Source organism: Panthera tigris, chromosome A3, assembly GCF_018350195.1.
Source record: "Panthera tigris isolate Pti1 chromosome A3, P.tigris_Pti1_mat1.1, whole genome shotgun sequence".
Classification (NCBI taxonomy): Eukaryota; Metazoa; Chordata; class Mammalia; order Carnivora; family Felidae; genus Panthera; species Panthera tigris.
In genome coordinates, this window is record NC_056662.1 from 43,034,166 (window position 1) to 43,045,351 (window position 11,186).

The following is an 11,186-nucleotide window of genomic DNA, read 5'->3' on the forward strand; positions in this document are numbered from 1 at the left end:
CCTGAAGGGAAGAGCAAAAGCCTGGTTCCTGGCTTGACACCCTGTTAGCAAGTTTGAGGCTCCAGCAGTGTCCTGATGTGACCCCTCCAGCTGACACTTGCTGGCAAAGTTGATTGGCCGAGGTCCACCCAGAGCAGACCTTGCAAGAGGAAGTGGCCTAACTCGGAAGCTCCCCCTCCCCACCTGTGGTGCAGAGTGTGCTCTGGGCTGGCCTTTGCCGCCTCACATGGACCCGGCCACCTTTGGTCCCTCCCTGGGGTTTCTCACAGCCTTTGTGTTCCGTCCTCCCTCTCACTTTTGTGGCATCTTTCAAGACAGATGGGAAGGAACACAGCAGCCCATCTAGTGCTCCTTTTATTTAGAACTAGAAGTTTGAAGAAACTCATTTAACATTTTCCAAACTTATTTGACTTTGGCATGCTTCTTTCCCCACCATTTTATCATTCAGCAAACCTAAGTTGAATACTTCATGTGTGCCAAGCACTCTTCTAGCTGGGGACACCGCAGCAAATTAGGGCAGAAGGTGCCCACCCTATGGAGCGGGGAGATGACAGGACTAACTCACTAAACAGGATCATTTCCTGCAAGGCGGGTGTTGCGGTGGAGGGGAAGAGCAGAAGGCAGTGGTAGCACGTTGGATGGGTGCTTAAGGACAGTCTTGTGGTGGAAGTGGCACTTGGCCCAGTCCTGGTCCACAAGGAGGAGGCAGGCTGAAGGGGGTTCAGGGCAGAAGGCCCAGGGGCAGGCCCTCAGGCAGCAGGTAGTTTGGTGTGATGGGCTGGAACATAGTGATGGCAGAGGAAGTGGGTGGGAGGTGGGGTTGCCGAGGTAACAGGACAGATCCTGTAAGTCCCAGGTAAGAACTATGAATTGCAAGGGAAGGCCAAATAGGAATTTTGACCAAGGGAAGTGGATTTACTTGTTTTTAAAAGAAGCTCCGGGCTCTGTGTGGAACGTGGGTGATAAAGGCTGAGAGTTGCAGCAGAGAAACCAATAGGAAGCAGCGGTAGTGATCCAGGCAGAAGTTGAAGGTGGTCTAGACTAGGGTGAAAGCAGAGATGGCAAGAAGTTGGGGTACTGGGTAACATCTGTGGAGTTCCACAAAACTGACCCCGAAACATTAACCAGATCGTCTCTCATGGGCCAGTGGTTCGGTGACTGGTATTTCAGTCATCTGTTGCTGCACAGCAAGTCATTCCAAGACTTAGAGGCTTAAAACAATATTTAATATTTCTTCTGATTCTCTGGGTTGACTGGGCTCAACTGGGTGGTGGTTCTACCCTGTGTGCTGAAGGCTGAGGTCACTCACGTGGCTGCCTTCAACAGGAAGCTGGATCAGGTTTGGAATGACCAGGATGGCCCTCCTCCGGGCTGGTCTCCATGTGGCCTCTACGCATTCAGTGGTCCAGCCTGGACACCATGGCTGCTGGACGCAAAGAGAGAGAAAGTAGAAGCTTCCTGTCCTCTTAGGGCCTGGGCTCAGGGTCGCAGAATGTTACTTCTGCACTTGGTAATTGGTCAAGGCCTGTCACAGGCCCACCCTCATTCAAGGGGAGGGAACAGACTCTGCTGTTTGACATAAGGAGCCACAGCACCCCACAGGTACAGGAGGAAGTGTTGAGGCCGTGTTTGGACACTACATGCCATAGCTCTGAATTGCCCTCCCAGACTTATTTGAAAGTGCTGGAAGAATTTCAAAGTCATCCTTTCAAAGTTTTGGTGTCCAGTTTGGGATAGTAATAAGAGAAATTACAAAGAAGAAATTCTTGCTCTCCTTCCAAGAAAGTTATTTTCTAAGCTAAAGAGCAAACTGACTCTCCAAAAACAACTCAGGTTTCTAAACTTCGTCCAGCCCTTGGCAAACCACTTTATAAGTGTGCCTTTTAATCTTCCATCTGGGCTCTTTGCTGTAAAACCCTAATTGCGCATGTTCTGTTACTACACGACTGAGGGCCCTGGGGCAGCACTCCCGGAAACAGACATCTCCAGTCGGGCTCCCAGTGTGAAACCCACCTGTTCTGTTAGGACACTCACCTAAGAAACGCAGACCACCTTCTCATTCAACCCCTGGCGGGGCTTCTCTGCTGTCTTGATTTATCTTAGGAATGCTAATCTACATCAGTCCTACTCTTATCAAATTTACTCATTGGAATAGAGGCATATTTTATTTATTTACTTCTTAATTTTTTTTTAATGTTTATTTTTGAGAGAGTGTGAGTAGGGGAGCGACAGAAAGGGGGGGAGATGCAGAATTGGAAGCAGGCTCCAGGCTTTGAGCTGTCAGCACAGAGCCCAACGTGGGGCTCTAACTCATAAACCATGAGACCATGACCTGAGCCGAAGTCAGACGCTCAACTGACTGAGCCACCCAGCGTCCCGAGTCATCTTTTAATGAATCCATACACAGGGGCAGCAGTAATTGGCCCCTACCGCTCTGTGGATAACAGACTGCTTCTACAGTGTGACCCACGTGTCTGTCACCCAGTTGACGCTAGTGCAGGTTAGTATCTGATGACTGGGTTGGTTGTGTTATCAGGTGAAATGAAACTTGCGGAAGCTGTAAATCCAGTGCTCAGTCCTGCATTTCACTCACTTAAATGACTTAAAATTTTTTTTAAGTGACTTAAATTTTTTTTTAATTATTTAGATTTTAAACTGTTACAAACGGCCCTAGTTTTTCATATCTAGTTTTATGCAAAGGTACCTATGAGGTTTGTGCTGAAACTTGAGCTCTCCAAAGAAATAATACAAAAAGACCTACTTTCTAACACAAAGCAATGTCCTAAGTACTAATTATCTGATAAGTTAAAACAGTCTTTTGAGTGGCTATTTTTACATCACTGGGGTTCCTTTCTCCTAGACTGCCTTGCCATCCAGGAAAGGGTTTCGGCACCAGACCACTAAGTTTCTGTATCGTTTGGTGGGATCAGAAAATATGGCTGTGGACCAGAGTATCGTCAGCCCTTACACCTCTCGGATCTTGAAACCTTACATCAGGTACGTGGGGAAGAGCTGTGATGTCGAGTGTGTTGTGAGGAATGACATTTGTGGCTTCTCCACCCTGGTCCCCTGTTAGAGTGAGTCAAGACCAACCCTGTAAGCAGGCGTCGGCACGGACTCCGCGTGCAGTCTGATCCTTGGCTTATTTGAACTGTACGTTTTTTTGCAGAAAGGATGGTCGTTTGACAGAAGTATAAAAAGCAAGAACAAGCTAACACTGTTAGATTGTATTTCATTGTGTTTCTTTTCAATTTTAAAGTTGCGTATATTTAGTAGTGTGTAAAATGAGAACATGGGAGAGATGCCTCACTTGGGCTTGTATCTGGGGTGATGATGAGTCTTCTTGTCTAGGCAGTGCTGTGGAAGCCGAGCTGGCTAGGGCCCCCCAGTGCTGTCCTGAGAAAGCGTGTTGTCTTGATCGCCACAATGGCCCCAGAGTCCCAGGATCCTCCTTGTCCAGCACTGCCATCCCAGACCGGCCCCGTGAGAAGCAGTGTGAGAGCCTGCCCCAGCGGCCCTGGCAGAGCTGGACCATCCCTCCCTGGGCTGTGTCCTGGGCTGGAGCTCTCAGGGTTGAGTCAGGCTGCTGTTTGTTTCCTCACTCTGTTTGTTCAGGCTCCAGCACAAGCAGGCTTCCTGGTCGGTATAGAGGGGTTTGGTCTGATGTATGTTAACAGAGCAAATTTTAAATTTCATGCCAGAAAAGTATCGTAGCTCTTATCAAGCTCCCTGCCATATAAAGTAGCAGATTGAAGAGTTTATGTGAATCAGTTGGCTAGGAATAATACTGGGTATTTTTCTTGACTTGAATTTGTTCTTTTCTTGAATCTTGTTCTTTTCTTCTTGGAGGCGTGATTATGAAACAAAGCCACCCAAACTGCAGCTCCTGTCACAGATTCGCTCCCACCTGCATAGGAGTGACCCTCATTGGACCCCGGAAGCTGACGCACCTCTTGATTACTGCTACGTCCGGCCAAATCACATCCCAACAATAAACTCTATGTGTCAGGAGTTTTTCTGGCCTGGTATGTTCCCCCTCCCAAACTAGGCAGATCAGTTTTCTGTCTAGTTCACGTTAGTAATTTTTTTTAAATTAGTGCATGCTGTGTGACTCTAAAACCTTTACTCACGATTTCATTTAGTTTGTCTCTACTCTCATGGAAAGAGTAAAATATGAACACCTCTTTCTTCCTAAGTTCAAGAAGGAGCCAGCAATTAAAGTAATAAACAGTGTTTTTGTATGTTTCTCAGTGCCAGAGTAAAAGATTCATCCTATTTTGCTTCTACATATGTTTAGATACCAGGTAATGTCTACCCGTGGTATACAGGCTGGTAGTTTGGACATGTTTGGACATTTTTTATTTTTTGCTTAATAATTCTGTAATTTTGTTTACTTAGCTGTTACTTGGAGAGTGTTAGTACAGCCAAAAGGGGTTTTTTTGTTTTTGTTTTTTTTTGTTTTTCCTTGAGTTTATTTATTTTGAGAGAGGAAAACATGAGCGGGACTGGGAGAGCTAGAATCCCAAGCAGGCTCACGCTGTCAGCACAGAGCCTGATGTGGGGCTCGAACCCACAAACTGAGATCATAACCTGAGCCGAAGTCAGACGCTTAGCCAACCGAGCCACCTAGGCTTCCCGAAAAGGTATTTTTAAAAAGCCAAATACCCCAATTGCAGACTTTGAAAATAAGAGTAAACCCAATACGCTTTGTCATTTTATCAGTCTTAATATATTGTCTTTCTGAAAACCGAAGCCATCAATTAAAGAAGCACATTTTCATTGTTAAATATAAGCCTGTTCTTTGTGGATCTGCCTTACTGCACTGCTTTGAAAGTAAAGGAAAATTACATGTCCTCCAGAGGTTAGATAAGATTTCCTCGGGATTAGAGCTGTGTCTTCTTTGTTGTGTGGTAATCGTGTAACAGTGCACGTGGTGGCAGACTTGTGCTCGTTCTTTTAGGAGCGATATGGAGGCCGAAAGCATCCTGGGAGCATCTACTATTTCTTGACCTTATGCTGGGTTGCCTTCCATACATGATGCATGGAATCATTTTTTGTTTAAACCCCTTTATTGTCAAATGTAGCATTTGTACAAAAGAGCTTATAAATTATACTTGTATGAGGTGAGGAACACAATAATGTGAGTTCTCTGGATCTCTGCTCCCACCCTATGAGGTCTAAGTGTGCAGACGCTGAGGCCCACACATTTGGAAAGGCGTCAGCTGACACATGTTGTAGAAGTGGCTAAGTTCAAAGCCAGAGAGATGTATCCCATTCTAAACCTGGGTGCTCTCTGCTACCCACCCTATCCTGCCTACTTCTTTTAACATGTGTACTTGGAAAAGATGCTGTTAATTTTGATATTTTCTAAAATTCACTTTTGTTTTTATGATCTGAATGTATGATGTCTATGCTAATATCTTTGTCTTCAGTTTTTTGTTTTTTGGTTTTTTTTAGCATGCAGGTGTAGACCAAACAGCTTGGCATGTGTTAATTCCAAAAGGCACATGGTTTTAATATCGAATTAACTCTTCTCTGTAGGCATTGACCTGTCTGAGTGCCTGCAGTATCCAGACTTCAGTGTGGTTGTCCTTTATAAAAAAGTTATCATTGCCTTTGGCTTCATGGTTCCTGACGTGAAGTACAATGAAGCTTACATTTCATTTCTGTTTGTCCATCCTGAGTGGAGAAGAGCAGGGATCGCAACTTTCATGATTTATCATCTGATTCAGGTAAGGCGTCTGGGCTCCCCTGGAAGACTTGAGGAGGGACGGGGCTGAGCTGGGCCTTCCTAGCACGGCCCAGCAGAATGGGTGGTCTCGAAAACCCAGTAAAAGAACGACAGTGACCATCACACAGATAAGAATCTTTGGCCCTCTAAAACAAGATCGCTATTTGGGCACCTGGGTGGCTCAGTTGGTTGAGCAGCCAACTTCAGCTCAGGTCATGATCTCACAGTTCATGAGTTCGAGCCCTGCATCGGGCTCACTGCTGTCAGGGCAGAGCCTGCTTCGGATCTTCTGTCTCTCTCTTTGCCTCTCTCTCTTTCTCTCTCTCTCTCTCAAAAAAAAAAAGAAAAGAAAGAAAGAAAAGAAAAGAAAACCCTTGGCCCTCTAAAATAAGATCACTATTCAGGCCCAGGTTTCAAAGAAACCAGTTTGAGGGGCCCCTGGGTGGTTCAGTTGATTAAGCATCTGACTCTTGATTTCGGCTCATGTCGTGATGCCAGGCTCGTTAGGCTGAGTGTGGAGCCTGCTTGAGATTCTTTCTCTCCCTCTCCATCTGCCCCTGACTCAGTGCACATGTGCACTCCCTTTCTCTCTTTCAGTAAAATAATCTTCAAAGAAACCAGTTTGTAAACACATTATAGTAGATAAAATGAGAAAATACCAAAAGTGAGAATCCAAAGCCCTTGTACAATGACCCATATTGGTAACTGCTGCTGCTCTTAGAAGCACCATCGCCACGACTCTGAGATGGAAGTGGAGCTGTGATTTTTAGGGGTTTTCTCCTTATGGGAGCATAAACGTACAGAACACACTCACTTCAGCCATACAGCGTAATGATCTGATAGATACTTGTCTATATTGTGAAACATTCCCCACAGTAAGTCTAGTTACCACCCGTCGATACACGCAGTTACAGACGTTTTTCCTCTTGGATGAGAACTTTTAAGATCTGCTCTCTTAGCAACTTGCAAATATGCAGTACAGTATTGTAAACTATGGTCTCCATGACATCCCCAGGACTTACTTGTGTTGTAAACTGGGTATCTTTTGACCCCCTTCATCTAGTTCACCCACCTCTGACAGTCACCAGTCTGTTGTCTGCATCTGTGAGTTCAGCTTTTTATTGTTTGTTTTTTAGATTCCATATATAAGTGAGATCATACAGTGTTTGTCTTTCCCTGTCTGACTTGTTTCATTGAGCATAATGCCACCTAAGTTGTTGCAAAAATTATCAAGTATTTTTAAACATTTTAGCAAAACTCTATCAATGAGTAGTACATAGTCTATTATTGCTGATTATTCTTAATTTTACTATCACTGTAGAAGCTGGTATCAACCTTTTAAGATTTGATTGTAATATCAAATTATAATTCATCCTTTGATATATCTGTAACACTGTTGAAGAAAATATACCATATATTTATATACTAACATCAGAAAAACACGTAAGGGATTTTTCACCCCCAGAATCTTATTTAGAAACCATTTGGCATGAAGGATTGTGTGTTATGTGGGCAAGATTCCCTTTAAATAGAGGAAGGAGAAGATAAAATGTTGTTTTTCCAATCTTTTTAAGTTTATTTATTTATGGGGAGAGAGAAGGAGAGACAGCATGAGTAGGGTAAAGGCAGAGAGAGAGAGAGAGAGAGAGAGCGTGGTGGAGGCAGAGAGAGGGGCGTGGGAGACAGAGAATCCCAAGCAGGCTTCACGCTGTGAGCACAGAGCCTGATGCAGGGTTCAGACTCACAAACCATGAGATCATGACCTGGGCTGAAATTAAGTCAGACACTTAAACGACTGAGCCACCCAGGTGCCCCCAATTTTTCCAACTCTTAATGAAACTTGCTCAATACTTCCCAAATGTCGGCAGAAACCTAGAACCATTTTGTAGAAGTTGCTTTCTTCTCTCTTCACTTGGCAGTTAACACGTGCTCCCTTGTGTTGTGTTCAGCTGAGACTCTCAGTTTTTCATACCACACCCCACCGCCTACCCCACTCACAGCCACGACCTCCACCCTGTTCACCCTTCCATCCTCGGCCGCTGCACCACTGCCTTTCCCATCACCAGCAGGAGCAGCCTTCCCGCGTGTGTGCCTGGCGGGGGGCCTGGCGCAGAGTCAGTCCTGACTGAGCGCTCACTGGGCAGGTGAGGAGTATTCGTCCTTTCATGCGGGTCCTGGCCCTCAGCCAGACCGTGAGTCCCGGGCCCAGGCAGCACTGCTCAGTCGGGCAGTAGTACTCGATGCTGTGGTGACACTGTGCGTGTGTGCACGAAAGTCACTCCACGAAATTCATCTTACACACTCACAGTAACACCACAGGGCACAGAACGTGAATCAAGCAGAGAGAAGATGGCAGCTGTCTACCTGAGAGGCCTCTTAAATCTAGGCCTCGGGAACCATGGCTTACAAAACCTCAAGGACCCTGTCAGCCTCAGTATTTCGGTGCTTTCCTCATTAGAAAGCACATTCTTAGTTCAGATGACTTTTGGTACTTTCTTCTGTGTAGCTAATTAAAGAATCTTAAGAACTTACCTCGTATTAGTAGAATGATGATTACTCTTTCCCCCTAGGATTAGGCCAATGCTGAATACAGAAATCACAGTTCTGAGAAGCTAATTCCATCGGTTTGTGAGGGATGGAGGGGGACTGTGGGATTCTGAACATCTGTACAGGGTTTTCAGGTCTCATAACTAAATGAAAGTCTTAATACCTCATATCTAGCCTCATAATGTAGCATCCTTTCTAGTAAGTCTAGGAACGGAAGGAATTTTTACAAGTTTGAGTACAGGATAACATCCAGTTTTTAAAAGCAGAACTTCTCGGAGCACCTGGATGGCTCAGACTTTTGAGCGTCCGACTCTTGGTTTCTGCTCAGGTCATGATCCCAGGGTTGTGGGAGCCCACGCTGGGCTCCGTGCTGAGCGTGGAGCCTGTTTAAAATTGTCTTTCTCTCTCCCCCGCTCACTGTTCCTCTCTCTAAAATTTAAAAAAATAATAAAAAGCAGAACTTCTTGTCTTATTCTCTATTTCCTCGAGATTGTCAGAGTGCCTGCTATTGATAAGTGTGATATGTTTAAGTGTAATTGAATTCTAAATAAAATAATCCAGTTGACAATGAACTTTTCCCCGGGCCCTTGGCTTCAGAGAGCAGAAACAGCCAGCATGCCACCCGTTCCCTTGGTCTCGTAGTTTCAGTCGGGCTACCAGCTGTTGTGGCGTGTTGCAGTGCCTCAGCTGAGGTCCCTGCTGTCCCCAGTTGCCATGACTACCTACCTACACTTCACAGCCTTTCCTCACCTACTCATTTTCCCTCAGGCACTTTCATTCTCATCCCGTACTTTTCCACTCTTTTGGCAGACCTGCATGGGCAAGGATGTGACCCTTCACGTCTCGGCAAGCAACCCTGCTATGCTGCTCTACCAGAAGTTTGGATTCAAGACTGAAGAGTACGTCTTAGATTTCTATGATAAATATTACCCGTTGGAAAGTACGGAGTGTAAACACGCGTTCTTCCTGAGGCTCCGGCGCTGAAGTGAGCACAGCGCTTCACAGAGAGACGCATGTGCTGTCAGAGGTGGGTCCTCACGTAGGCCCGAAGGCAGGTGTTCACGTCCCTGTGGGCCCTCATCTCTGCGATCAGACGTCCCTTCAGACCTCTCGCTGGAGGCTACACAGGCGGTGGGCAGAGGAATTGAATAGTGCGCAGCCCGTCAGCAGAACCACTGTCCTGTCCTGTCCTGTCCTGTCCTGCACAGGCCTGGGCCCACATCTTGGGACTCCACAGTTAACTGGAATCGAGCGGTGCTGCTGTCCTTCCGCCAAACAGCTTCAGCAATAAAGGATTCTCGGGGAGAGAGAATCTGTTCTAATTTAAAGGATGAGGAAGGGTGGCAGCCATTAACGAGGGGTGCTGTGTCATCGGGACAACGGGAGATTACGAGGTGATCACACAAAGGGCCGGCACTTCCCCAGCCGTCGATGAGCCATCATTGAACCCGGAGGACCTTCAGGGCACTGAGGTTCTGCTATCTCCCTGACTTTGGCCACAGTCAAAATAAACATGGTGTTTGTGTCCACACGTCCCGTCACCTGGTCTGCTGTTAGTACCTCCTGCTGGGGGCTTTGGCCTAGGAGTGGACACCTCTCCCTGCGCCTGTGAAGTTGCTTTGGGGTCACGTTGTCTGAGCAGCCTGTCAGTTAGACTGTGCTGGCGGGGAGGTGCGGGTGGTGGAAGCAGAGCCAGCTGAGGACGGGCCCGTGTGTCTCCAGGACCACTCTTGTCGTAGGGGGTGTTGGAGAGGGACTGTCCGTCAGGGTGTTTTGGATCCAGTAGGAGCTTTTCCAAAAATATCAGATGTTCCCAAATAAAGATCTTTCCTTATGACCATCAATGGCCAGAGCTCCAATCCAGTCAGTTTGCTTTCAAACTCTATTTAAGAGTGGTGGCTCTTAACTTCTGGGGACATGGATCCCTCCCTGTGAGAATCCAAAGAAGGCCGAATATTCTCTAGAAAACTGTGCATGCACATTTAAAATCTTGATCGGAGATCTGTGGACCACAGTCAAAAGCCTCTGTTTTAGGGGCTACGCTTGCAGCCAGCTCGAATCCCTTTGCTCAGAGGAACGTACTGCACCTCGCGCGAAGCCTGGAAGTTCTGTCCTTGGAGAGCAGCCCAGGCTCCACTCCACTGCCTGAGGCCCAAGAGTGGCATTACCTCCTTTCTTCCTTTCCTTTTCTTTTCATCCCTCCCTCCTTCCTTCTCTTCTTTCTGAGAGTTTTCTACCTTTTAAGGATTTGAGGACTAGGACCCCAAGAAGTAAAATTGAAGAAGTGACATTTTCCGAACCTGCAGTCCAGCTTGTGATTGTTGTACGTGAATGTCAAGCGTTTGCTGCAAAAGGTGGCCGAAGCAAGTGTCTCCCATCGCTTCAAGGAACTGGAGAATTCTGTGATTACATTAATCAGTTCTTTGTTTTACATTTCGATCGATTGATTGATTTTATTTTCAAGTAATTGCCACACCCAACATGGGGCTCCAACTTACAACCATGAGATCAAGAGTTGCACGCTCCACCGACTGAGCCAGTCAGGTGCCCCACATTTTTAAATTACGATACAACAACCCCCTCCCCATATTCAGTAATTATCAAGATTTTTGCCCCATTTGCTTCATCTGTCTTTTGCTGAATATTTTAAGGCAAATCCCAGATATCCTATACTTTCACACCTACTTCAGTAGGTATTTCTTAAAAAATAGGGATATTTTCTCACATAACCTCAATACCTAATACCACTCACAACAAGGTGAGCCCATTTCTGGAATTAGCTAGTAGTCAGTGTTATCACATCCTGTGGATGGTCTCAGAAGTGCCTTTACACTTGGTTTGTCTGGATCAGCATCTGAGTGGGGTTCACACGGGTGGCTGACGGTCCTGTCTCCACAGTCTGTCCATG

The 11,186-nt window shown here is 46.2% G+C and overlaps 1 protein-coding gene across 1 annotated transcript in view; it reads left to right on the forward strand.

Moving 5' to 3' along the window:
• KAT14 (lysine acetyltransferase 14) overlaps positions 1 to 10,711 on the forward strand; it is a 37,046-nt gene extending 26,335 nt beyond the window's left edge. The window contains exons 7-10 of the mRNA XM_007096542.3: positions 2,861 to 2,997; positions 3,850 to 4,025; positions 5,542 to 5,732; positions 9,089 to 10,711. Of these exons, the coding sequence (XP_007096604.1) occupies positions 2,861 to 2,997; positions 3,850 to 4,025; positions 5,542 to 5,732; positions 9,089 to 9,262 (678 nt within the window). The 3' untranslated portion in view covers positions 9,263 to 10,711. The remainder of the gene's footprint in view (positions 1 to 2,860; positions 2,998 to 3,849; positions 4,026 to 5,541; positions 5,733 to 9,088) is intronic.
• Positions 10,712 to 11,186: the final 475 nt, after the last annotated feature.